Source organism: Saimiri boliviensis, chromosome 14, assembly GCF_048565385.1.
Source record: "Saimiri boliviensis isolate mSaiBol1 chromosome 14, mSaiBol1.pri, whole genome shotgun sequence".
In the NCBI taxonomy this organism is placed as follows: domain Eukaryota; kingdom Metazoa; phylum Chordata; class Mammalia; order Primates; family Cebidae; genus Saimiri; species Saimiri boliviensis.
Genome location: NC_133462.1, coordinates 2,348,193 through 2,375,270, shown reverse-complemented (window position 1 = coordinate 2,375,270; position 27,078 = coordinate 2,348,193). Strand labels below are relative to the sequence as shown.

General features: G+C 46.0%; 2 protein-coding genes and 1 pseudogene across 7 annotated transcripts in view; 2 read left to right on the top strand and 1 right to left on the bottom strand.

The window, feature by feature from the left end:
- ZNF667 (zinc finger protein 667) overlaps nt 1–20,301 on the bottom strand; it is a 39,022-nt gene extending 18,721 nt beyond the window's left edge. Inside the window, exons 1-5 of one of the 6 annotated variants that reach the window (XM_010331920.3) lie at nt 20,190–20,301; nt 16,274–16,386; nt 15,018–15,204; nt 4,053–4,144; nt 2,440–2,566 (exon numbers count right to left, since the gene is read on the bottom strand). In XM_010331920.3, the coding sequence (XP_010330222.2) occupies nt 2,440–2,566; nt 4,053–4,085 (160 nt within the window). In that variant the 5' untranslated portion in view covers nt 4,086–4,144; nt 15,018–15,204; nt 16,274–16,386; nt 20,190–20,301. The other 5 variants (XM_074385871.1, XM_010331921.3, XM_010331922.3 and 2 more) reach the window with 5 other exon arrangements.
- On the top strand, nt 14,890–15,047 carry LOC120362919 (U2 spliceosomal RNA; annotated as a pseudogene).
- Nucleotides 20,302–20,354: 53 nt separating the features above from the next.
- The window catches only part of ZNF471 (zinc finger protein 471), a 42,876-nt gene continuing 36,152 nt past the window's right edge, over nt 20,355–27,078 (top strand). The window contains exons 1-2 of the mRNA XM_003944028.4: nt 20,355–22,485; nt 26,049–26,261. The gene's annotated coding sequence lies outside the window, so the exon portion shown is untranslated. The remainder of the gene's footprint in view (nt 22,486–26,048; nt 26,262–27,078) is intronic.

The window sequence follows — 27,078 nt, the reverse complement described above, 5'->3', positions numbered from 1 at the left end:
TGGGAACTGGCTATAAATGTGGGCACCAGAGAAGTCAGAGCCACGTCCTGCATCAACAGGAATGTGGTTTAGCAGCATGAAAGAGCATACAGGATGTGAAGGGCAGCTGCAGAATGGGGAATGTATACTGTGATTTGTAATAAGAAATAGGTATTTGGTTGTCATCCCTGTTTCCTGGGATAACACAGCTCCTTAAACCCTTGGAATCTACCGCATATGTGTCTTTCATCTCTTAAGACTGTGGCTGGGGGCTTCTGGACAGCCTTCAGAGAGGCTGGTTGCCAATCATGTGATTAGAGGGTTGGAACGTTCAGCCCACTGCCTGACCTCTGAGGAGAGGACAGGGGCTGGAGTTTGAGCCTATCACTAATGGCCAATGATTTAATCAACCATGTCTACCTGAAGCCTCCTTAAAAACCCCCAGTGTACTGGGTTTGGAGAGCCTCAGGGTTGCTGATCACGTGGAGGGTGGTACAGTAGAGAGTGCATGCTCTTGCCCCTCCGCGCATACCTAGCCCTCTGCACTCTCGCATCTGGCTATTCAACTGTATCCTTTGTAATGTATTTTATACTAAACTGGTAAGCACAAGTAAAGTGACTCTCTGAGTTCTAGTAAATGACTGAACCTGAGGAGAGGGTCATGGGAATCCCCTAATTTAGAGGTGGTCAGTCAGAAGTTCCAGAGGCCTGGACATGCAACTGGCATCTCAAGTAGGGGACAGTCTCGTGGGACTGGGCCCTTACCCTGTGAGATCTGACACTATCTCCAGGTAGACAGTGTCAGAATTGAACTGAATTGGAGGACACCCAGCTGGATTCTGCTGGAGAACTGTTTGGTGTGTGTGGGAAAACTCCTAAACACCTGGTGTTAGAGTATGCGGTATAGAGTTTGGTTGTTTAAATCACACACTGAGATGCAGAAATCTCAGTTATAGTCAGTAGAGTTGTTAAATTTTAACTCTACAAAGCAAACTGTTTTCCTGAGAATTGAATCGGAAACTCCTGAGGCTGGTTAGGGAGTTACTGTCTTTCTGCTCCAGACTCCCGCCCTTCTATCAGCTCTTTTGTGGTCCCAGGGCTAGGGCTTTGCTATCTTCACTTCTGCTTCACCAGCTGCTTCCAGTCCACATCCACCAGCAGGGGCTTTTTGGTTTCAATGTCTGGAGTTTTTTTAGTTCTGTACTCTCAGAACCAGTTTCATCTGGCCCCTCAGAAGTATAAACATACTAGGCAGCACACTTCCCCTCCTTTAGAAGTCTGAGTTCCAGATCTGAGGGGACCTTCCTTGAAGTCCTAAAAACCCTAAATTCTTCTCTTTGTCCCTCCAACCCCAGGGATGGTGGCAGCTTCCTACAGTTACTATCTGTGTGTTACATCAATATCCACTATTCACCTTTTAACAACACTTCTAAAATTAATTTCTTAAATTTTATCAAAAGAACTCAAAAGTTACCTACAGAGTTTCCATATGACCCAGCAATTCCACCTCTAGGTATATACCCGAGAAAAATAAACACGCATCCACAAAAAAAACTTGTATATGTTCATAGGAGCATATCAAAATAACCAGAGAATGAAACCAGCGAGTGAAAACAACCCAACTGCCCATCAATTAACTAATGAATGGATAAACACAATGTGGTCTATCCATACAATAGATATTTGTCAATGAAAAGGAATGAAGTATTGGCACATGCTACAATGTGATAAACCTCAAAAACATTATAAATGAAAGAAGCCACACATTTATTATTTATGATTTCATATGTATGAAAGGTCCAGAACAGGCAAATCCATAGAGATAGAAAGTGAATTAGTAGTTATCTAATCTGGGGGGATGAGTGGTTGGGGGAGATGAAAAGTGATTACTTACGGGTGCTAGGTTTTTGAGTGGGAATAATGAAAAGATAATTAATTGTGGTGATGGATGCACAACTCTGAATACACTATTATAAAAACCATGCAATTGTGCACTTTTTATGGGTAAACTGTATATGAATTATATCTCAAAAAACATCTTTAAAAAAAAATGCAGGCCAGGCACAGTGGCTCACACCTGTAATCCCAGCACTTTGGGAGGCTGAGGTAGGTGAATCATGAGGTCAGGAGTTCAAGACCAGTCTGGCCAATATGGTGAAAACCCGTCCCTACTAAAAACACAAAAATTAGCTGGGCGTTGTGGCATGTGCCCATAGTCCCAGCTACTCAGAAGGCTGAGGCAGAAGAATCGCTTGAACCCAGGAGGCAGAGGTTGCAGTGAGCTAAGATCATGCCATTGCACTCCAGCCTGGGCAACAGAGCAAGACTCCATCTCAAACAAAAAAAAAAGAAAGAAAGAAAGAAAGAAACTATAGTGCCTTCCATTTTCCTGACTAGACCCAGAGTGATGCGACTCCCTCAACAGGCTGGTTCTGGACTGTGTGGGAAGAAGAGCCTTACCAAGTGAAACCAGGTTCCGGTAGTTCTCCAACATGACATCTTCATACAAATCCTTCTGAATGGGGCTCAGCCATTCCCACTCCTCCTGGGAGAAGTAGATGGCTAAGTCCCCAAATGTTATAGGTGCCTGAAATGAAAAATCAAACATCCATTCACCATGGGCTCATGCTTCCATGCGACTGGGGGAAACGAAACACGTATCTTAAACATGGGAGACGTGAGGTGCAAGAATCATTCAGGAAGGATTCAGGGTTCTGAGGCCAAAAGGAGCATATCAAGAAATTAAATACAATACAATATAAGACACAGCTGTTACTAAAATTATCTTGCATTAAAAATATGTGGCAACCTGGATCTACCAGGCATTTACAAAGGCAAGGTATTTTTCTACAGGCACTATCAGCGAAATCACAGTATGTTACAGATGAGGAAACTGAGGCCCAGAGAGGTGAGAAAACTTTCTGCAGGTCTCACAGCTAGTAAATGGAGAAGGTAGGGTGCAATCCGGACCGTGTGGTTCCTGATTTAATCTCCTAACCACATGCTCTCCAAGGAGCATATGAATATGTTACACATGACAAAAGGTTCTTTAGGGTAGAATCAAGGTCACTGATCACTTGACCTTAACATAAGAAGACTTTAAAATAGGCAGATTATCTTGGACTTGACCTGGCCAGTTGGTTATTAGTTCTTGCTGTCTTGAAGATGAAAAATAAGGGTCAGGTGGAAAATGTGAGAAGGAAGTGAATCTACTCACTAGCTAGCAAGCTTGGAAGAGGACCTGAGCCCCAAATGAGAATACAGCCGGCCGACACCTTGATTTCAGCCCTGTGCCCTCCAAAGCAGATGACTCAGCTAAATCATGTGCTTGGGCGCCAACCCACAAAACTGCATGATAGTAAATATGTGCTGTTTTGAACTGCCAAGTTTGCAGCTAATCTGTTACAGCAGCAAGGGGGAACTAATACACATAACTGAAAGCAAACACACTTGTTAAGGGAAACTGCATTTGAGACGCTGTTGTAAAAAACACCCAATGATTGACAGTGGTGGAGCATGCTGACCACAGGAGGCTGCCCATACCACCTCACTGCGCCAATGCACTCAGTGGAATAACAGGGCTATATGGTGCCTCTCAGTCTTGGGACCTTAGCTAGAGAGATTTCCTCCATGTAAATATGAGTTTTAAAAAACGAAACTAAAGCACACAACAAGACTAACTCCATGCATATGTCAAATCCTCTCTGCTACTGCAGGCCCCACCTGGGCATTCATTTCCATGCTGAGAAATCACAGTGGCTCTCATCTTCCTGCAGGGAGGACATTTCTCCTGGGGAGGGCATTTCTCCTGGCACTGGCAAAGCCCCTGGAAATGCTGAACCAACAGGCGAGTGGCCAAGTGCACAGTGGGGAATCAAGAGATGCCCGCTGGGCAGTTTCCTGGCTGCTGGACCCTTCTCAGGCTCTTCTCCCCATGGCAATGGGAGAAAACCAAGGACTAGGCACTGGATGGATCTCCAAAAGTCAACGAGTCTCCATAAAAGGAAAGCGAATGGTCAGCATCTCACAAGACACGATGGGATGTTCCTGAAGAAAGAGAAACTGCCACTTACCTTGGATTTGGATTTTCCCCGTGCAGCAGGCATCCTTTCTTCCCGCTTGAGGGTCCACACTCAGAGAGGGTCAGAGAGCTGGTAAGGCAGGGCTGTGGGGAGAAGAGAGGTCATGAGGCCAACTGGGCCTTTTGGGCAGTGTCAGAGTCCACAGGCCCCTAACCTGGACGGACACATGCACGCACGCACACACCGCTGTCAGAACACCTGGAGCATTCCTGCCCTCCTCACCCTCTCACGGTCAGGAAGGGTACGGACAACACTTTTTATGCCTAAGATCACAGCGGGTTCTTGATCAGGAGGTAAATGAGGACTGTACAGACCTCTGGCCATCCATTTGACAAGTATTCACTGAGCACCCACTAGGTGTCCAGCTGTCCCAGGTACTGGGGAGAGAACAGTGAGTTAGAGTGGAAGAGTGCCAGCTCCCAAGCACCTTACATTCCAGTAGGGGAAGCAAGTCCATATAAAGCACAATGATAGTCCTGGTCATTGCTATGAAGAATAAACAGGCCAGGGCAGGGGTTAGAGAGTAGTGGGATGGTCAGGGAAGGTGCCTCTGAGGAGGCCGCATGGAGCTGAGGTCCAAATGTGAGAGCGTGAGCCATATGGGTGCTATGGGAAGAGCATTCCAGGTAGAGGCACAGCAGGTGCCAGGGTCCTGGCTGGGTGCAGGCTTAGTGTGAGGAGAACAAGGTCCGTGTACTGAAGCAGAGTGAGTGCAGTGGGGAGGGTGGGCTAAGGCAGGAGGGGCCAGATCATGAAAGGGGTGCTGAGCAGCCGGGATCTGATCCAAAGCGTGACATCACTGGCGGAGGTAGGGGAGCCGAGTAGGGGAGTGACACCATCAGACTTCACAGTTAACAAAAAAATTGGGTGTGTCCATATAGTGGATAAACTGTGTGTCAGGAGAGAGAACAGGAATGAGGAGAGGACTCAGTAGGTAGCTTTGCAGCAATCTGGGGGAAATGTTGATGGCATGACTAGGGTGGGTGGAGAGGAGGAGGGAAGATATGGTCAGATCACCTCCTCGAAGGGGCCCCTCGATCTACCCATGTAAAAGAATCTCTGCCCGGTATCAGGCTATACCTATGCTGTCTAATGTGAATGCCACCAGCCACACGTGAAAACTGAGCACAGGAAATAACACTAGTGCAACTGAGGAACTCATTTTCTTTTCTTCCTTTTTCTTTTTTGAGACAGGGTCTTGCTCTGCTGCCCAGGCAGGAGCACAGTAGTGTGACCTCAGCTCACTGCAGCCTCAGCCTCCTGGGCTCAAGCAATCCTTCCACCTCAGCCTTCCGAATAGCGGGGACCACAGGTACCTGCCACCTAATCTAGCAAATTTTGGTATTTTTCAGAAAGAGTTTGGCATGTTGCCCAGGCTGGTCTCAAACTCCTGGGTTCAACCAATCAGCCTGCCTAGGCTTTCCAAAGTGCTGTGATTACAGACATGAGCAACTGTGCCCAGCCTGGAGCTCATTTTCATTCTAATCAATTCACTATTAAAATAATAATAAAATAAAATTTAAAATTACTGATAAATTATTAAAAGTAATTTACTGTGAATTTAAAATGAAAAACTGATACTCAATTTGGTTACTATAAGACTTTAAAGTATGTCAGGAACAACTTGGGTATGTGACTCTACTTTTCCAAAGGTTTTATGAAATGAAGTACAGATCCGGTATCTTCATTGAAAATTAAGGGTCTAGACGGACATGTGTATAAAACTTGTATGGGATTTCAAAGACTTAGTATGAAAAAATATAAACTATTAGTATGAAAAAATAGCTACATGTTAAAATATTAATATTTTGGATATAGTCAGTTAAATATAATATATTATTAAAATTAACTGCAATGGGCCAGGCACAGTGGCTCATGTCTGCAATCCCACTGCTCTGAGGCTGAGGCAGGAGGATCACCTGAGCCTAAGAGTTTGAGAGCAATCTGGGCAATGTAGTGAGACTCCACCTCTGAAAATATTAAACGATTAGCTGAGTATGGTGGTGTGTGCCTGTAGTCTTAGCTACTTGGGAGGCTGAGATGGATTGCTTGAGCCTGGGAGGCAGAGGTTGCAGTGGGCCAAGATCGTGCCACTGCAGTCCAGCCTGGGTAGCAGAGTGAGATCCTCTCTCAAAAACAAAGCAAAACAAACAAACAAAAACATTACTGATAAATTTGTTGCTTTTTACCCTTTTCAATGTAGCTGCTGGAAAATCTAAAATGATGTGCCTCACATTATCTTTCTGCGGGGTAGTGTATTATTGTATTGTTCCATTTTCCTCATAGCATGGACCACTTTCTGAAAACAGCTTGTTTATGTGGTTAGTACCTCCCCTCTCCCTACACACACACAATGACCTGAGCTGGAAAGCAGAGACTTTGTTTTGCTCCCTGCTCTACTCCCAGGGCTGAGAACCTACCTAGCACAGAGCAGGTGCTCAATAAACACTCGTTGCCTAACTCAACCAAATCCTCAGTATGCTGAAATCCCATCCCAGAGAGACAGTTCTGCTGCAGCCATGCCCTGGTCCTCCACACTTGTCTTTGGAGGACAGAAATGGGGACATACTTTTCATTCCCCTTAATGTGGAAAGCTTGACATCTTGAGAAAATGACAAAATGAATGCCTCATTACTCTTCACCAAATGTTAACATTTTTCACATACTTTTTTTTTTTTTTTTTTTTGAGACGGAGTTTTTGCTCTTGTTACCCAGGCTGGAGTGCAATGGCGCGGTCTCGGCTCACCGCAACCTCCGCCTCCTGGGTTCAGGCAATTCTCCTGCCTCAGCCTCCTGAGTAGCTGGGATTACAGGCACGTACCACCATGCCCAGCTAATTTTTTGTATTTTTAGTAGAGACGGGGTTTCACCATGTTGACCAGGTTGGTCTCGATCTCTCGACCTTGTGATCCCCCCACCTCGGCCTCCCAAAGTGCTGGGATTACAGGCTTGAGCCACCACGCCCGGCCTCACATACTTTTTTTAAAAAAGCAATTGTCTGAAAGTTGCAGACATGATGACAGTTTATCCCTAAATGTTCCAGTGCATGCCTCCCAAGAATGCCATCATCATATCCTGGTGCCAACAGCAGAACTGTCCCCAAAAGCTTTCTGTGACTTTTTAATAAAAAGAAGTACAGCAGGATACAGCCTGGAAAAATGGAAATAATAGACATTCCCTCTTCTGATGTTCCTTTTGTCCCCCTGGGGGTGGAGGTAGAAGAAGATAAATAAACCCAAGGCCATCATGCTTGAGTTCAGAGTTAGATAACGGATATGTTTTGATATGAAATGTGAATCCTAAGATGGCCTTGTCCTATTTAAGAGAAGCAAGGCAGAAGAATGCTTGGGTTATTATGCTTCTCTCTTTGTAAGATAAAGTAGTAGTAAGAATAGAAATACTAAAATGAATTATTAACAAGATGAATAAATGTTGAGTGCTACATGTGCTAAGCAACACTGAAGATTATCATTTTAATTCTCACATCTGGTGGCAAGTCTGGTTCTAATGCCATTTTCCAGATGAAGACACAGAAGCACACAGAGGAAGGAATTGCTTGCCCAAGGTCATAAAGTAGACCAGTGGCAGAGCCAGGGTTCAAACCTGCATATTTGCCCCGAATGCCTGGCTCTTAACCATACAGTTTGCCACCCTTCCATCTGCCCATGTTAGAGGTAACAAGCTGAGCAAAGAAGACCAGCGGGGCAGGCTTGAGGCTGCTCTCCCAAGAGTCCTGTGTGCAGGGTCAGCCCCAGGCTGGTGTCTAAGGACCTGCGTGGGACAGAGTTCCCTACAGGGATGTAAAACTCTTCTTAACTATTAAGAATACCTTTGGGCCGGGCGCGGTGGCTCAAGCCTGTAATCCCAGCACTTTGGGAGGCCGAGGCGGGTGGATCACGAGGTCAAGAGATCGAGACCATCCTGGTCAACATGGTGAAACCCCGTCTCTACTAAAAATACAAAAAATTAGCTGCGCATGGTGGCACGTGCCTGTAATCCCAGCTACTCTGGAGGATGAGGCAGAAGAATTGCCTGAACCCAGGAGGCGGAGGTTGTGGTGAGCCGAGATCGCGCCATTACACCAGCCTGGGTAACGAGCAAAACTCCGTCTCAAAAAAAAGAGAATACCTTCAACTTTCCTGTATGTGTGTGCAGGGAGCCCACAATTTATGCCTTACGTTGAACCCCTGCTTTCCTTCTGGGAGTCTGCAATTTTGGTATCTGCCAAGCAAAAGATGCTGATGTGAGCAGCTCACAATACCAAATGTGGACACTGAGTCTCTAACGGCCATGCTGTGTAGACAGCACCTTGTATGTGTTGTTCTAATTCATTACTAAGGGAATTAGTATGCCACTCAGGACTGCACTGGGAGAGGACTCCTGGGAGCCTGGCCCTGACTTCCCCAGGCTCTGCTCCGTGCACCCTTCCCTTTGATGATACTGCTCTATGCACCCTTCCCTTTGATGATACTGCTCTGCATTCTTTGGCTGTAATAAATTAGCTGTGATAAATTAGTGTGATAATGTGTAATAAATTAGTCATTAGCTGTGAGCATGACTACCAGCTGGGTCCTGGGAGGCCCTCAAGAATGCTGGGAGGTGGCCTTGTGGAATCAGAAACATAAGCCATAAGAGGTAACCACTCCTCTACCGCACCCCTCAGCTGTGTTAGCCTTACAGAGAGGTTCTAATGAACAGTCATTCTGCTCCAGATGGAGTTAAGGTGGGCACATGACCAACCTCCTGGCCCCAATGGGAGGCACCTGGAAGTATGGCTTCCCAGCCCCTCAGGATGGTGCCCTGAGCCACACCCAACTCTAGTGCTCTTGTTTAGAGGGATCCCTAGTTACCAGGCCTCTGGTTTAATAAAACATGACCAGAGTGACTCTATCTTCAAGTGAATAGGTGGGCATTCACAAGTCCCCTGCTTAAGGTTAATGCTTATAGTCTGAAAATAGCCACATTCCAAGCTAACCAACTACTATAATTACAGAAAATTTATGGACACACAGACCATCTCCCACCAAGCCTGCAGAATGTCCAGATGTCCTGAGACTGCAGACCACTTTCCTCAGAGATAACATCAATGACCAGGCTTAGGGTGAAACACGAATGGTCGTTAATAGCACAAATAGCCCTACCTTTAGTAAGCACATCTGCACATTCCCGGTTTAATTATAGCTCCTTACAGTTTCCAATTCCTTCTCCTGCTTTCTGAGAACACCCTACTCTGTAACAGAGTAGTTTGCAACAAACTTGCTTCTTTCACTGTGCTCTGTGACTCACCTTGAATTTCCTTCCTGTGCAATATCCAAGAACCCTCTTTTATGGTCTGGATTGAGACCTGCTTTTTCAGCAACACTCACTGGGCAAGAAGGTCCAGGGGCCATGGTCCAGGAGGGGCCTCTAATTAGCAGGGTGTGCTATGCCCACCACATCAGTCTAAGGGGATACCTGACTTCATCTGCCTGGGAATAGGGTCAGGGGGAATAAGGGTGCTGGGGCATTCGTGACTGTGGTAGACCAGGGTTACAGCCCCTCAAAGATATGAACATCCTAATTTTCGGAACCCATGAATATGGCACCTTACACAGCAAAAGGAACTTTGCAGATCTGATGACTTTGCAGATCTGAGTTAAGGATCTCGGAGGCAGCGTGGGAAGATTATCCTGAAAGTGGAAAAAACACAAACCGTTTTTCTTCTGCTCTCATACCACAACAATCAATACAGAACACTTCCATGACCACATGTGTGAGTTTTCCTCACACACCAAGCAAGCAATCATTTATGCAGTGGACACCAGTTGGGTGTCCTCCAACTCAATTCTGACACTATGTTCCTGGGGACAGAATCAGATCCCAGAGCTTGAAGGCTCAGCCCCGAAGACTGTTGCCTTCAGATACCAGAATTCAGGAACTTCTGACTGACTGGCTTTAACTTGGGGTTCTTGTAACTCCCTTTTTGGGTTCAATTATCAATAATTTGCTAAAGCAGCCCATGGAACTCAGGCAAAAAAAAAAAAAAAAAAAAAAAAAGCTCACAGAACTCAGGAACTCAAAAAAAAGTAAACTTAAATTTACTGGCTGATTATGAAGGATATTCCAAAGAATAGAGGAAGAAATGTGTAGAAATACAAAGAATATGAGAGATGGTGTGGGGCTTCCATGCCTTTCTTGGGAACCCTCCAAGAACCTCCATCTGTTCAGCTATCCAGAAGCTCTTCAAACTCTGTCCTTCTGCGTTTTATGGTGGCTTCATTACACAGGTAAGACTGATTAAACTACTCGCCCTTGGTGATCGACTTAACCTTTAGTCTTTCTTCCCTCCCTAGAGGTTGGAGGTTACAGTTGGAAGTCCCAACTGTCTAGTTCTGCCTTGGTCTTTCTGGTTATTAACCCCATCCGGAAGCTACCCAGGGGCTGCCAGCCACCAGCCATCTCATTAGCATACAAAAGACATGTAAAAGAAAAGGGTGTGGTGGCTCATACCTGTAATCCCAGCACTTTGGGAGGCTGAAGCGGGAAGATCACTTCAGGTCAGTAGTTCAAGATCAGCCTGGTCAAAATGGAGAAACACCATCTCCACTAAAAATATAAAAATTAGCACATGCCTATAATCCTAGCTACTCAGGAGGCTGAGGTAGGAGAATCACTTGAACCTGGGAGGCAGAGATTGCAGTGAGCCAAGATCACACCACCGCACTCCAGCCTAGGTGACAGAGCAAGACTCCATCTCAAAAACAACAACAAAATTTCCAGACCCCAAAATCACTAAGCCAAAGGGAAGTCAAGCTGGGAACTGCTTCAGGCAAACATGCCTCCCATTACTAAACACATACCTCCCTCATAATTTGCCCACAATGAAATTCTTTTTGGACAAAGGACACACAGAATTAATGAGATAAATGCGTATCTGATTGCTTCCTCTGCCCTATTTCACTAAGCCAGACTAAGGCATAAGTGACTACTCCTCTACCCTCCTCTCACATGTAAACTGCGTATTCAGTGAAAGGCTAATCAGACTCAAAGGAATGCAACTGTTTGTCTCTTATCTACCTACGACCTGGAAGCCCCCTCCGTCGCTTCAAGTTGCCCCACCTTTCCAGACCAAACCAATGTACACATCACATATATTGGCTGATGTCTCATGTTTCCCAAAAACACATAAAACCTAGCTGTGCCCCAACTACCCTGGGCACATGTCAGGACTTCCTGAGGCTGTGTCATGGGTCTGTCCTTAGCCTTGGCAAAATAAACTTTCTAAATTGACTGAGGCTTGTCTCTGTTATTTTGAGTTCACAGACATCACTGAAAATTCTAAGATTTCAAGAGTTGTATGCCAGGAAACAGGTCAAAGGCTAAATAGGTATTTCTCAATAGCACAATCTTGGATTGCCCAAGTGCGTTCAACATAAATATAAGGGTCCTCTTTATAAAAGGGTGGCAGAAGGATCAGAGTCAGAAAGAAAAAGAAATTGCAAGATGGAAGCCATGCTGCTGGCCTTGCAGATGAAGAAACACCTGCTGAAGGCAGCTTCAGAGCTTTGCCTTTCAGAACTGTAAGAGAATAAATGAGTATACTTTGAAGCCATTAAGTTCGTGGCAATTTGTCACAGCAGCAAGAGAAAATGAACAGACTGACCCTTCCATCATGTCCTTCCAGTCCTCATGCCCAATATATGGGTTTCTTTTGCTCTGTCAGTGACCTGGTGCTGGAAACATCTGTAATTTGGGGGAATTATAGGGCTAGGGTGAGATGAAGAGGTCAGCTGGTGATCGCTGAAGCCGGCCTGTGAGGCCACTCCTTTAAGCCCTGCCTGCCTCCCTCTTGCAGGTGCTTCCTCTTGCAGAACTTCTGACTGACTGGCTTTAAGTTGGGGTTCTGGTAACTCCCTTTTTGAGTTCAATTATTAATAATTTGCTAAAGCAGCTCACGGAACTCAAGCAAAAAAAAAAAAACAAAACAAAAAAATGCTCACAGAACTCAGGACCTCAAAAAAAAGTAAACTTACATTTACTGGCTGATTATGAAGGATATTCCAAAGAATAGAGGAAGAAATGTGTAGAAATACAAGGAATGTGAGAGGTGGGGTGGGGCTTCCATACCTTCCTTGGGAACCCTCCAGGAACCTCGTGCACACACGTGCACGCACATCCAGACCTCCCTCATGCTGAGGAAACTCAGGAGCCTACCTTGTTTCTGCCAGGGTCAAAGGGAAGGGTGAGGCGGCTCCTTACAGTTTCCCATTCCTTTTCCTGGTAAACACATGATTCTGGGGTCAAACACCCGAGAGTGACAAGTGTTCCCATCAGCTGTGTTACCCTGGGCAAGCCACTGAACCTCCCTGTGCCACTGTTTCCCCACCTCTCAATTGGGAACAATATAAAACCAATTTCTGGAGGGAGTTGTAAGCATGCAGAGTCAAATTCGGGTCCTACACCCCCACCCCCATGCCAGGGCCTCCCTGCTAGTTCCTGAACGGACTACCACAGCCCCAACTCACTTCCTTCGGTCTGCTCAAACCTCACCTTCTCAGCAAACCTCACTAACCATTCTATTTAGTAATGCAAGCTGCCCCCACCCCACCTACCCTTCACAGCTGGTTTAGATATTTCTTTCTTCAGCAGCTCTCATCACGATGTCATATCCTACAGAATTTGCTTACTTATTATGTCTAGGGCTAACTGTAAGCCACCCTGAGGACAGAAGTCTCTGTATTCCGAGTGCCTTAGACCAGCATCAAGCACACAGAAAGAAGGTAAGTGTTTGCTAACTGAATGACTGAATGGCTCTGTAATACATATTGACTTTCTTTACCAATACTTTTTCAGGGAGCCTTCCCTCACCCACGAAGCCGGGGTAAGGGTGTCTTTCACATGTATCAGGAATGACTTCCTCACAGCAGAAATACGTTCTATTATGAGCACATTCGCCTTTGGGCTTCACCTCTCGTCCTCCACCGGACAATGAGCTGACCAATGTTCTCAGGTGTGCAGCTGTGTGACCTTGGGTAAGTTACTGAACCTTGCGCGGTCTCACCTCCCTCCTTTACCTTCACAAAAGGAGGACAGAGGGCTGCTGGAGGATGAGATGAGGTCCTGTGAGTCACTGCTCCATTGAGGCAAACTCTATTTATCATCATTGCTGTTGAGGCTACCAGTGCCAGGTGGGGTCAGTTCTGTGGGCTGTGAGTTTGGGAAAAGGACACATTGATCGTCCTTTGCCCATGTGCTCAGGTGTGTCTGTTGAATGTGTTCAGTGCCTGGGCAGCAACATCACCTCCTCAGTTAAGAATGATGAGAATGAAAGCTGTGCTGGATCCTTTATATGCATTACACCATCGCCTTTAGCTTTTAATGGCAAACCAACCATCCAGCGTTCCTATTTTGCATCGCGGGGATGAAAGAAGGTCGATAACCTGCCTGTTATCACACAGCTTTAACTGATGGCGCCTGGATTTGCAGCCCTATCCACAAGCTGCACACTCTGCACTCCTCATACAGCGCAGGAGTCCACTGTCCACCCTGGCAGGGTATGGGAGGTGTCAGTGTGGCGAAATCCTTCCTGAAAACATCCCCATATGTACATTTCCATCATAGTAGAGTGGCCGTAGGAGTTAGGGAAAATTTGAGCACATCATGTTAAGACTGAGGAGTGGGCCGGGCGCGGTGGCTCAGCCTGTAATCCCAGCACTTTGGGAGGCCGAGGCGGGTGGATCACAAGGTCGAGAGATTGAGACCATCCTGGTCAACATAGTGAAACCCCGTCTCTACTAAAAATACAAAAAACTAGCTGGGCATGGTGGCGCGTGCCTGTAATCCCAGCTACTCAGGAGGCTGAGGCAGGAGAATTGCCTGAACCCAGGAGGCGGAGGTTGCGGTGAGCCGAGATCGCGCCATTGCACTCCAGACTGGGTAACAAGAGCGAAACTCTGTCTCAAAAAAAAAAAAAAAAAATGCTGAGGAGTGAGGGCTGGTGACAAACTGAGCAGACTGGCCTTTGATTCTGACTTTTCTGAATGAGGCTTCCTTCGTACAGAGATGGGGACCAAGGGGTCTTCCCTAAATCCTGGACACCTGAATTCTGGGCTTTGTTGGACCTTAGGACAGTGGTGTGCTGGGAATGTTTAACAAGCAGCTTGTGGCAGGGGTGACTTATAGTGTTTACTAACTTCCATGGAGTAAATACCCTGATACGGTTTGGATCTGTGTCCCCATCCACATCTCATTTTCAATGATCATCCCCAATGTGGGAGGTGGGATCTGGTGGGAGGTCACTGGATCATGGGGGTGGATCCTTCATGAATGGTTGAGCACCATCGCTTTAGTGCTGTTCTCATGACAGAGTTCTCATGAGATCTGGTTGTTTAAAAGTGTGTAGCCCCACCCTCCTTCCTCTTTCTCCTGCTCTGGCCATGTAAGGCACCTCCTCCCACTTTGCCTTCTGCCAAGAGTAAAAGTTTCCTGAGGCCTCCCTGGAAGTTGCTATGCATCCTGTACAGCTTGCAGAACCGTGAGCCAATTAAACCTCTTTTCTTTATAAATTCCCAGTCTCAGGTGTTTCTTTATAGCAGTGTGAGAATGGACTAATACATACTCCCACCACAGCAAGTCGTAAGCTATTGAGCAATGGCCTGGGTGAGCCAGCTCCAGCACACCACTGCTGCAGGGCCTTTGAGAGCAAAGCACTACTCTTTGCCTTGGAATTCGCACACTTTGGGCAGATATCCCTGAAGAGGAGAGGCGGACTAATGCCTATTTCTGTGGTTTGAGATATATCCCATAGCAGCTGCCCGTTAACAGAAAACTCTTTTGATTTCTTGCTTTGATCGCTTCTCGGCCTTTTGGCTAAGATCAAGTGTGATTTCTTGCTTTGAAACATGTTCATTTTTGCATATTACTTCATAATAAATCTGGGTTTGTGTTAATGTAAAAATCATGTTTTAAACGACTTACCAGATAAGCAGATCACTTGGCTTTCCCCTTCCAATTACTTAAGTAAAATGGATTGTTCCAGGAAGTTGTAAAGCTTTCATGCTGCAGTTTTCACATTGTTCAAGGATCCACCATATACCAAGCATCCAGGAAACCAATGAAGACTGAGACCCACTAAAACAGCTGAGGTTAGAATTCTTATCCAGTGCTGGAGGAGAGAAATTGGTATAACCTTAATGGAGGGCAATTTGGCAATGTCTTTAAGACCAAAGATACACATTCTTTATCCCTGTTGTATACTCTTTAATCCAGCAACCTTATTTCCTGTACATGTCTTTGGACATCTTTGCATATGTGCAAAATGAGAGACATACAGGGGTATTCACTGCGGCAGAATTTATAGAAAGAGGCAGTACATTCCCTTGGGTAAGGGGGTGGGCCTGCAGCAAGCTGTCTTGGTTTAATATTTAACTCTGCCATCCACTGTCTGTGTGGACTTAGATACTCTAGGTTTCCTCTCCAGGCCTGAGCTTCCTTATCTGTAAGATGAGACAATACACAGTAATGATTGTACAGGGCTGTGGTGAAGATTAAATGGGTCAAAATATATAACACATTTAAAGTAGTGCCAGGAAGCAGGGCCAATGCTAAGAATATTATTATTTTACTATTACTACCACTATCAGGAGACTGGAAACAACCTAACAGCCCATCAATAGGAAAATGGCTAAGTGATTATTACATGCATATAATCAGATGCCACATATTAAAAGGAACAAAGTAGCACCATATTAATGGTTCCTAATTGGGAGTAATTTTGCCCCAGAGGGGAAAATTGCAACGTCTGGGGCTACTTTTGGTTGTCACATCTGGGAGGTGGGGTGTCCGTGGCATCTAGTGAGTGGAGGCCAGGGATGCTGCTCACCATCCTGCAATCCACAGGACAGCCCTCCAGAGCAGAGAATGATCTAGCTCAAAACATCAATTGCACCAAGGCTGAAAACCTCCAAGATAAAATGGCATGAGGGGGAAAATACAGAAAAACCATTTAGAAAAAAGCAAAATACAGTATACAAACACATGAGTTTGAAAACCCTCTGGAAGGATAAACAAAAAGTTCGTAGCAGTGACTGTCCCTAAAGAAAGGAACCAGGTTGCATGCGTGGGAAATCCAAAACCTGCTTTCTTCTCTCTATGCTTTGGCATTTCGCGTTATGAACATATAATTACATCTTCAAAACAACAAATGAAATAAAAGAAGGCTGGATGGCACATACCACATCAAGGCAGGGCTATAAACTTGGCTCATCTTCTGAGTCCCTGATGATAGATGGGAAAGGGCTTTGAAAGGCACAAAGCTATGTCTTCCTGAGGTAAGGATGGCTGGAACCTGGATGGGAAAATGCTTCAAAGAGTTACTGGAGAGTGGTTGTGCCCTCCTTAGAGGCAAATAACTGAGGGGCTTTCCCCTCCTGCCCTAACACCCCTCTGAGCCTGGGGGGCTGTGCTGGGTCCTCATATACTGAAAAGCAGCCATTAAAGGCACTGCCACAGCCTCACTGTCTCCTTTGGGCCAGTTAGCTTTTGCTGTACCAGCTGTCAAACATTCAAAGATCACCCCTGGTCTGAACCTGCCAGCCCCAGAGGCCAGGGACATATGTAGGCAATATCTTCAAAGACCTCAGCACTGCTGTTACAGGAAGAACACAGGCTATGCACACACGTCTAGACTGCCATTTCTCCACTTTGCTTGGCAACAGATTAGATTTCCTCATTAAAGGATAGGGGTAGGAACACCCCTACTGTGAAGACTGTTTTTGACAAAATATCCAAGCACAGGTCACTCGCATCCTCCCCCTGACTCCTCCAAATCAATTTATCTCATTCCCAAAGGCCCCAAAGGAGCCTGGGCTGCAGGCACTGAGCTGTAGCTCTCAACCCTGTGGGTACATTACTCTCTGGGGAGCTTTCTAATAAATAGAGACAGCTGATGGCAGCACACTATGCCAGACCAATTAAATCAGAATTTCTGGGGATTGAGCCACTTGTTTGTTTGTTTTTTAAATAAAGCATTCCAGGTTGAGAGAAACACAAAGCCACAGTTTAGAATAATGCCTGAGTCTCAGAGTCTCAACCACAGGGCTAGAGATCTGACTTGTTTCTGTTCAAGTCCAGACCTCAAGGAAGAGAAAAGTCTTTGGTAAGATCAAAGTCAAACTCTTAGATTCGCTAATCCAGGGATTCCCAACGGTCACTGCTGGTGGCCATTCCTGGCTCTGGAGTTGACCAAGATGCCCATGGGAAACCTGGATACTGACTCTGAAAAGAGCACCTGCCAACACCCTGTAATCCTTTTACCCTGTTTTACTTTTCAAAATACCTAACAGCACCTATTATAGACATTTTTGCCTCTCCTACTAAATGCAATCTCCAGCTGAGTAAGAACCTTGCCTGTTTTGTTGAGAGACTAGCACAGTGCCCAATCCATGGTAGGCACTCAATGGCTGAATGAATAAATGCACCTTGGAGCTTACCTGGGCTGCAGGCCATGGACACCTTTCTTCTCATCTCAGAACACTATCCCTTTATCATCTCTTCCCTCCCTGCCTTCCCAGGATCCCTTGCTCTTCTCCCTATCATCATGCCTCAGGTCTGTCCACGGTGCACCTGCATCACAGTCCCCTCAACCAGAGTGATTTTGCCTCTGCAGGGGACACCTGGCAATGCCTGGAGACTATTTTTTTTGCTTGTCACAACCCAGAGAAAGGTGCGGTGTGCTATTCGCATGATAAATAGGGCCCAGGGTTGCTGTACAACATCCTATAATACACAGAATAGCACCGCCTCCCACCACCCAACAACAAAACTATCTGGCCCCAAATGTCATAGTGCCAACGCTGAGAAACACTGGTCTGGACAGAAACATTTCCAGACCCCTGTGTTATATGGAAACATCCCTTAGATCCTGACACTTCAAAGTTCTGTTCTTAACCCCATGTACTCCCTAAGGACATCTCCATCAGGAAGATCCTTTTGTCCTGACCCCACCTCCTCCAACCTAATGCTGCCCTCCCAGGACCCTGACTACACAATTCCAAATGTAAGCCCTGATCTAGACGTCCAAGATATTTTACATCTGGACCTGAAACCTTTACTCTCGGATTCATCCTTTTGCTTTTCTACATGGATTTGACTCTCCAGGTGTGGGATTATTATGCTAATAATAAAACGATGGCCATTTATGTGGCACTTCCTTGTGCCAAGTTCTACTTTAGCTCACCATAAACCTGAGGTTGGTTCTGTTATTACTACTGTTTTACAGGTGAATCTGAGGGGTGGTAGATTTAAGTAAGCTCTCCCACTCAGTCACACAGCTAGCCAGTGGTAAAACCAGAAGTCAGCACCAGAGAGTGGGGCGACAGTCTATGCTCTTAATTTTCCAAGCTATCCTTGTAGGAAGGGGACACAACCATTCGCAGCTTCAGAGGACGGCTCTGTCCTCCATTCAAATGCAAACATGCAGAAAACAGATGACGCAGGTGCTTGGCACGGGCAGAGCACCACTGCTCAACTGGAGATGGTCAGATGCCCTAGTATGAGGACAAAGACCACCCAGTCCCAAGTTCAGAGATGCAAACTCCTCCAGGATTCACCACTACCTCTGCCTCTGTATGGGGTCAGAGAAAAATGACCACCAGCACTATAACCAACACCTAAACTCGGTGATTATTATGTGACAAGCTCTGGGCAGGGTGTTTCAGGTATGTCATCCTGTTTAATCTTCCCAATAACACCCAGGAAAGTGCTATTAATATGCTATTTTATCAAGTATTTGGAAAGTCATGCACAATTAAACAGTCACAGATTTCCAGAGCAGCCTATCACACCTTACAGCTGCTCAGAAATCTCCCCAGGAGGGCCTTCATTTCCATGGTTACAGTAAGACATACACCAGAATGGCACAAACACACAGTCACACACTCACAACCGCAAAGCCACTGGGGCTAAGTGGCAGACAGACGCCCAGGCAAATCACACAGTAACCTCAGGATACAATAAACGGCTGGGTCAGCCTGACACACACACACACACACACACTCTGTCTCCAGCAACAGAAATTTTCACACCCAGCGTTACACACCCACGCCTGGCTTCCCACAGGCTCCATTGTTTCCTCCGCGTGGGTCACGCTGCGGTACACACCCGCACTCCCGACACAGACCCCTCACACACAGGCACACACGGCTCGCCTCCCATGCGGCGCCCGCCTCACCCTCGGGCGCACAAGCCCCGAGAGCCACAGCGGCGCCAGGGCGCAAACCCCACGCAGGCGCGAGACCACCACCCACGCAGGCGCCCGCGCAGACGCCCACGCCATCGCGGACGCGCAAACCCACGCGCGCCCGGGCAGGGACGTCCACGCAGTAACCCACGCTCTCAAAGAGACACACCCACACTCTCGCCAGCCCCCTCACCTCGGTCTTCTCGGGCTCCGACCCCAGCGGCGACCACCGTGAGCGCCGCGCAGGGACCCCGCGCCTGCGCACTCCCCTCCGGGACCCCGGGACCGCGCGCCGCACCCCGCTCCACGCACGCACCACGCAGGTGGGCGCGTGGCCCCGCCCCCAAACAAGGCCACGCGGCGCGCGCTCTCCCGCCTCTTGGGGACAGTTCCACCAGACCCGGCCTCAGGCCCCGCCCCCTCAGCGCCACGCGCACAGGCGCTCTCGCGCATTCGGTACAGCCTTGGGGCGGGCGCGCGAGGCCCTGCGCCTGCGCACACCCCCGAGGTTGGCACGCGCACCGGACTCCTCGGCGACCGACGCGCGACCCTCTTTTAACCTTTCAGGAGCTCACGTGTGCACACCGAGGCCCTACCTCCCCAATTTGCCCACTTCCCCGCTCCCACACCTACCCGTTCCCGTGTGAGGGGTTATTGCCCCCCGCCCGCCACCGCCCTTCGCCCCCACATTTACGAGGTTTGGAGCCGGCCTCACCCGCGCGTGCGCACTACGCAGGCATCCTGCAACATCTAGAAGCGTCCGGGGTGCAAGGAGGCCGTGGAAGGTCCCACCCAGAACGTGAGGTGAAGAGGGCTCGGGCTGCGCCGGTTTTGATCTGTCCGGGTCTGAGACGAACTGACCCGGGAATGTAGCGTAGGGATGTTTCTTTCGGTCAAGAGCGGGGACTCACCTGCACCTTCTGCGAAGAGGCCCACAGTCCTTCGCGTGGCGCCCGGACTTCATTTCCCAAAGGCCCCTGCGTGGCCTGTGGCGGCTGGTCGGTGAGCCGCTGCGCCTGCGCAGCCGGCGGGCGGGCGGTGAGACTGTGACTGAGACGGGGGCGGTGAGGCTGTCCCGGGCGGGGAGAAGCGGGTGGGAGGGAAGAAGGGGAGAGGAGGGGAGAAGGGGCCAGGAGGGGAGAAGCGGCGAGGAGTGGGCGGGCAGCGGAAGGTCCGGGGTGTCCGCGGTAGAGTTGTGTGAGGTGACCGTGGCGTGACTTTGAGTCTGTGACAGAAGGTGTGAAGTGCGGCCTCGTCCGGGTCCTCTGGGCGTGCGGGTGCCGGGTTTTGATCGCGCGGTTGTGTGGGTGAGACCCACTTGGTGTTACCCTGAATTGAAAAAGCGTCAGGACGAACCGTTGCGTTTCCTTCTACGTGTGTCGCTCAGCCGGTTTTTGTGGTTTCGTGCGGGGTGGAGGACGCTGACGGTGAACGTGTGTGCTCGTGGACATTTGTTTAGCTTCTCCATCCGCTTTCGCCGAAGGGCGGAGCTGAGTAGGTGGACCACGTGCTATGTGGCCGCAGAGAGCCGGAAATATTTACTGTTGATTCTAGAGCCCAGCTTTTGCGGTGTGTACATCTCTGTGGGGAACCACTGGCTTCGAATATGTCTAATTGTGTATATTTACGTATATCCTATGGCTGCTTTTGCACAATGGCAGGGTTCAGTACCCATAAAGCTTAAAATACTATCCGACTAACTCTTTCTTTTTTTTATATATTTTTTTATTTTTTTTATTTTTAGAGACGGGGTTTCACCATGTTGGCCAGGATGGTCTCGATCTCCTGACCTCATGATCCGCCTGCCTCGGCCTCCCAAAGTGCTGGGATTACAGGCGTGAGCCACCGCGCCCAGCCCCGACTAACTCTTTCGAGCCCAGTTTTTGTGCTTGATTGTGTGTGGGGGAAGCCAGTGTTTTTGACTGTGTGTGTGGGTACCCCCCTGTGTGTTGAGACCCAGTTTTTATGGTTATAGAGGTGGGTATATGTGTAAGGAGAACCCAGGGCTTGTGATTTCTCCCAGGTGACTCTGAACAAGTTTTGGGGACTAGGTAGTAAGGAGAATGTGTGAGGGACTAGTTTTGGTTTCCCATTTTTGTGACTAGGTAGTGGTAATAATGAAAATAAAAGCTAACAGATATTACTGTTAGGGCTTTTACAATTACCTGTGTGACTAGCAGCTAGCACTTACTGATTGCTGTCCCTGGTCAAAAGTGAATTTTTCCATTTAAGGTTTTCTTTAATCCTGTAGGCCGTCCTCTGAGTTGTTCCTTGGAGCAAGTTTCCTTCTAGACTGGAAATTGTAAGGGGTGTGGCCAAGAGATCCAAGAAACCTTAGGAGAAATCTGTCACTTGGCAGTTTTTTGTTTTCTTTAAACCACCTCCCAAGAATGTGTGTCTTTCTTCCTGCTGTTTTAGGGGTGCTTTGGTTCAAGAGTCTGGGAAGCCCTGGACTGAGGGAAAAGCTTTATGCCTCAAGACTGCATGTCCTAGTTCAGAGAAACTAGAGTGCGAGGGTCAAATGTCTTGGATCCTGATTAGGCTCTGTTGTGCCTATTCTCTGAATGAAGCAACTGTCTCCCAAGACACCCTTGAGCTTTCTAAGATAGAACGTTTGTCCCAGAGTTCAGGTCCAGAATCCAGTCCTGGCATTGGATTTGGTCAGACCTACCTTCACTCTTACCCCAGGACTCCCCGCCCCCTCCCCTCTGTCCCAGGTACCCATGGGAATTATAGGTACAAATTAAATACCTGACTCTATAATAGCTCCACAGTATCTGGAATCCCATTATGACAACGTGTTTGTGTTTGAAAAATGAGGGAAAGGAGGAAAGTAGGGGAAGAAGGGGTTTCTGAGCTGATCTTGAGAACTACAGGACAGATTTGGCTCTTATACTTCCTTTCTTTCTCCCTAACTTTGCCTTCCCAGGACAATTTCTCTTCCAAAAGAGGAATCAGGAGGAAAAAATGAGCAATCAGCTCAGTGCAGTGCTACTCCTGCCTCAGCCTTCCAATTAGCATGGGGACTGCACGTGGCTAAGTGTCACTATTTTTTGTAGCGGCAAAGTGTCACCATGTTGCCTAGGCTGGTCTCAAACTCCTAGCCTCAAGCAATCCTCCCACCTTTGCCTCCCAAAGTGTTGTGTTACAGGCATGAGCCATGGCACCTTGACAAAAATGGCGTTTAAACTTCAAGTCATGTCCCAAGTAAGTTGGCATTTTCTTCTGTGAGTTTGCAGGTCTTTCTTTCAGCACCTTGCTGCCTCATAGAGACCCTGTTAGGGTCTTAGTCCTTCTTTCTCCCTTTCCGGCAAATGGAAGACCAAAAGGGATGGCTAAAGTAGCCGAATGCCCTCTCTCAACGTTCTTCTCCACTTACCCATCATGTATTTATTCACTGCAAGCTTTGTGCCTACGATTCTCTGAATAACTCTGGTGGCTCAGAAGTGTACTGTCTGTAGGGAAAAAGGGAGCTATCCCTGAGAGGCACGTAAGATGATGAGCGATGGATGCCTTGTTACGAGGTACCATGCCCCAGATAGCTTTAGCCTTCTCTGAATACCTTTGAGCTCTAGCTTGCAGTGTATCCTAGAAGATGATTTTGTTCTTAAAGGATGAGGTCTGGTCAATGGGGACAGGAAATTTGCCATGAGGAATTAAGATTCCCTGGGAGTAGTGAGGTCCTATTTCAAAATAGTATTGTGACCACATCTGTGGAATGCTGGAGTCTTTTCCTATTTACAGATAACCAAAAAAAAAAAAAAATGCATTTTGTTAGGATAGAATCAATTTTGGGGAAAAAATAATGAAAGTTTTAGGAACAAAGTGGTATTTAGGAGGGTTGAAGCCATTAGATGAAGAAAATAGGCTCTTTTAAATAGAATATATCTGCATTGTGGTTTTTTTTAAAAAAAGCTTTCAGAAGAGTAAACAGTAAGAAGTACTGCCGCCTCGATCCAGTTCTCTCCCTAAAGCTGATTAACTTTTCATTGTGAAATCATTGTAAACTCACAGTAAGTTGCAAAAATAGTACCTTTCACCCAGCTTCTCCCAGTGGTGACATTCTACATGCCAAGAGATTGATATTGGTGCAGTACTGATGACTAGACTACAGACCTTATTCAGATTTTACCACTTTTAACATGTACTTGTTCATTTTATTAGGTTTTTGCCATTACACTCATGATATTGAATACCTTAATCCAGGAATAGGATGTGTGTTTCAATTCGTTCAGGCCTTTTAAGTCCATTGGTAGGGTTTTCAAAGTTGTCATAAAGGTCTTGTTGAGTATATTACTAGATTTTTTCATCTTTGTTATTGTAAATGGTATCATTTTACTCTTCCTATTTTCTATATATTTTATATGGTGTATTTATTAGTCTGTTCTCACACTGCTACAAAGAAATACCTGAGACTGGGGAATTTATAAAGAAAAGAGGTATAATTGGCTCATACTTTTGCAGGCTGCATAGGAAGCATAGTAGTGGCTTCTGCTTCTGGGGAGACCACAGGAAATTTCCAATGGGGGGAATGCAAAGGGGGAACGAAGAGTCTCACATGGCAGAACCACAAGCAAGAGAAAGGTGTGGGGGGTGCTGCATTCTTTTAAATGACTAGATCTCACAAGAACAAACTATCCTGAAGACAGTACCAAGGGGATGGCGCTAAACCATTCCTGAGAAACCAACCCCTTGTTCCAGTCACCCCCCAACCAGGCCCCACCTCCAACATTGGCGACTGCAATTCGACATGAAATTTGATGAGGACACAGATCCAAACCATATCAGTGTATTACTTATTTTTTTGGTTCATATAATATTGCTTTATGTAAATATAACATTACCTATTTCACTCTTACTGTCACATAGTTTTTTTTGCCTTAATTTTGGCTATTATAACCAATGCTATCCTGATACATTTTTCAGCTGATTTTCACACTCATCTGTAATTATTTCCTTAGGATCCATTTCTATATATTTTTCTTTCCAATTATATTGGAGCATTTTAAACTTAGTTGATCTCTCACTATTTAAAAAATTACACCATTTGGATGGAACACCAGTGGGGATATATTATAATTTGAGTGTAGGTCTAAGTAGCCTGTAACGTTTGCCTACTGTGTGATCTAAGTACTGCAGGAAATAATCACTTTAAATTCATATGCTCTTAAAAACACACCTAACAAAAAATGATACACTTGAAAATGAACTTTTTTGGTTGTAGTTGCAAATTCTAACAAGCTAAAGTTAGTTACATAAAGCTTTTTCCTCTTTCTGGCTGTAAAATATGACTCAAACTTGATAACTTTTTTCCCTGTGATGTGTTGGTTTGCTACAACTGCTGTAATAAAGTATGACAGACTTGGTGGCTTAAACAACAGAAATTTGTGGTATCTTCATATCATTTTCCCCTATGCTTGTCTCTGTGTGCAAATTTCACCTTTAAGACTTTTCCTTTTAATTTTTATAATTTTCTTATTTTTAATTTTTGTGTATACATAGTAGGTATATATATTTATGGGGCACATGAAATTTTTTGAGAAGTTTCTTTTTTTTTTTTAGTAACGATTAGAGTCTACCCTAATGACCTCATTTTGATGTAACTAACTTGTACCTGCAACAACCAAGTAAACTCACATTCTGAGGTATGGGAGAGGGGGTTAGGCCTTCAGCATGAGAATTAGTGGAGACACATTTTAATCTATACACATGAGAAAAATGTCTCCATTTTATGTCTTCTTAATATAGCGTTGCTAAAACATAATCCTATTTTACGTAGCATCAAATGTTAAGTGTATGTTTTTTTATTTGTTTTTTGCTAAGACAGATTCCATGTGAGGAGAGGCATTTTAAAACATACCCTGATTTTTTTTAAATCACATATGGTAAGATGACAGACATGGGGACAACTGCCTTTGCAAAAATAGTTTATTACTCCCATTTTCTAGCAGAAGGGAGCATGCCACACCATACAGGGTCACATGGGAAGCATCAAAATTTGGTCAGGAGGCAGGGGTGCCTAGAGAAAAGGGAAAAAGCCCAGATCCAGACCCTTTATCATGTTTCCTTTAGGAAAGTCAAAGCCAGGCTGGGGAAACAATTTAGGACTGTCTAGTTGGAATAATGTTGCCAGGCTCCAGGCTATGGGGGTAGTCTCTAGTTGTCTGGTCCCCAGGTTGGTTTAGGGCAGGGGAAATAATGGTTAGTGTATGAGAGTTAGATGAAGATGGTAATTGGGGATATGAGCTGTGGATTGGTTGGTTGCATATAAATGGCATGTTTATTGGCAAGTTGTTTACTGCCTTTAAGAATTAGCTAGCTGTAGGAGGGGCTCTCCCCAGCCACCTGCAGCTAGCTCCCCTACCCCAGTATGTTACAGCATAAAATACAAAATAAAAACATTAAAATAAGAGGCAAGGCACAAAAGATTATGTATCATGTGGTTCCGTTTATATTCAGTCTCTAGAATAAGCAAGCCCATAGATACAGAAAGTAGATTTCTATTTGCTTTGTGTTAGAGGAATGGGAGGTGAGGAGGGGGATAGCTAAAGGTTATGGGGTTTCTTTTTGACATGATAAAAGTATTCTAAAATTGACTGTTGGTTACACATGTCTATGAATATACTAAAAGTTACTGATTTTTACATTTTGTATGGGTGAATTATATGGTTTATGACTATATCTCAATAGAACTGTTTTTTTTTTTTTAAGATACAGTGGTGGGGTCAGAAGTCAAAGTGAAGTAGATGACATTTTTCTTTCCTATTCAGGATTCAGTTGAATGATGAAGATCCTTAGTCTGATCCACTTCAGGAGAGATCTCAGTTGGTTCCCATCTGTTGCCATTTGGAATATCGAATAGTTTGTGAAGGATAGAAACTAAATCTGTGCAAGAACATATAGAGTCAGAATGGCCACGCTTCTACACCTCCCTCCTCCCCACTCAGTTCTTCCCCAAGTCATTCTTCAATTCCAAGGCCAAGGTAAGCTAACAGTGGAATATAAGTATGGACTATTTTTCTGTCTGTCCTGAATGCCAGCACTTTAGGAGTAGTTAAAATGTGATTCAGTAACATGAGAATATTAGAAAACCTGGTTGTAGGCTACAATGTCATATACTAGATAACATCCTTGGTGTTACCCTAGAGAGTACCGAGTCTTCATGAGTTAAATACATCTCTACTGCACCTGTTGTGAAATACTGGACGTTGAGTTGCCCGTGTGGGAAGCAGCTGAATTATAAATCATCACCTACAATTTAGAGGGAATATAGATAGATTTGATGCTTGCTTTTTGTTGTTGTTCTTGTTGTTGAGACAGAATTTTTCCCTTGTCGCTCAGGCTGGAGTGCAATGGCACAATCTCAGTTCACTACAACCTCCGCCTCCCGGGTTTTCAAGCAATTCTCCTGCCTCAGCCTCCTGAGTAGCTGGGATTACAGGTGTGCGCCGCCGCACCTGGCTAATTTTGTATTTTTAGTAGAGACAGGGGGTTTCGCCATGTTGGTCAGACCGGTCTCAAACTCCTGACCTCAAGTGATCCACCCACCTTGGCCTCCCAAAGTGCTGGGATTACAGGTATGAGCCAGTGCATCCAGCCAATGCTTACTTTTAAACACAGTTGGCTTTTTCCAGTCCCCATACCATCTGTGTGTCTATGTGGGACATGTCTTTCCCAGGCAGTGTCACAGGGCTCTGATGCATGATCTTAGTAGGTCTAAAGGAAAGTTCTAACGTGGCCTGTCCCTGGGCCTGTAAGTGTAAATTCATACTCTCCTTGGATTATAATTTAAATCATATG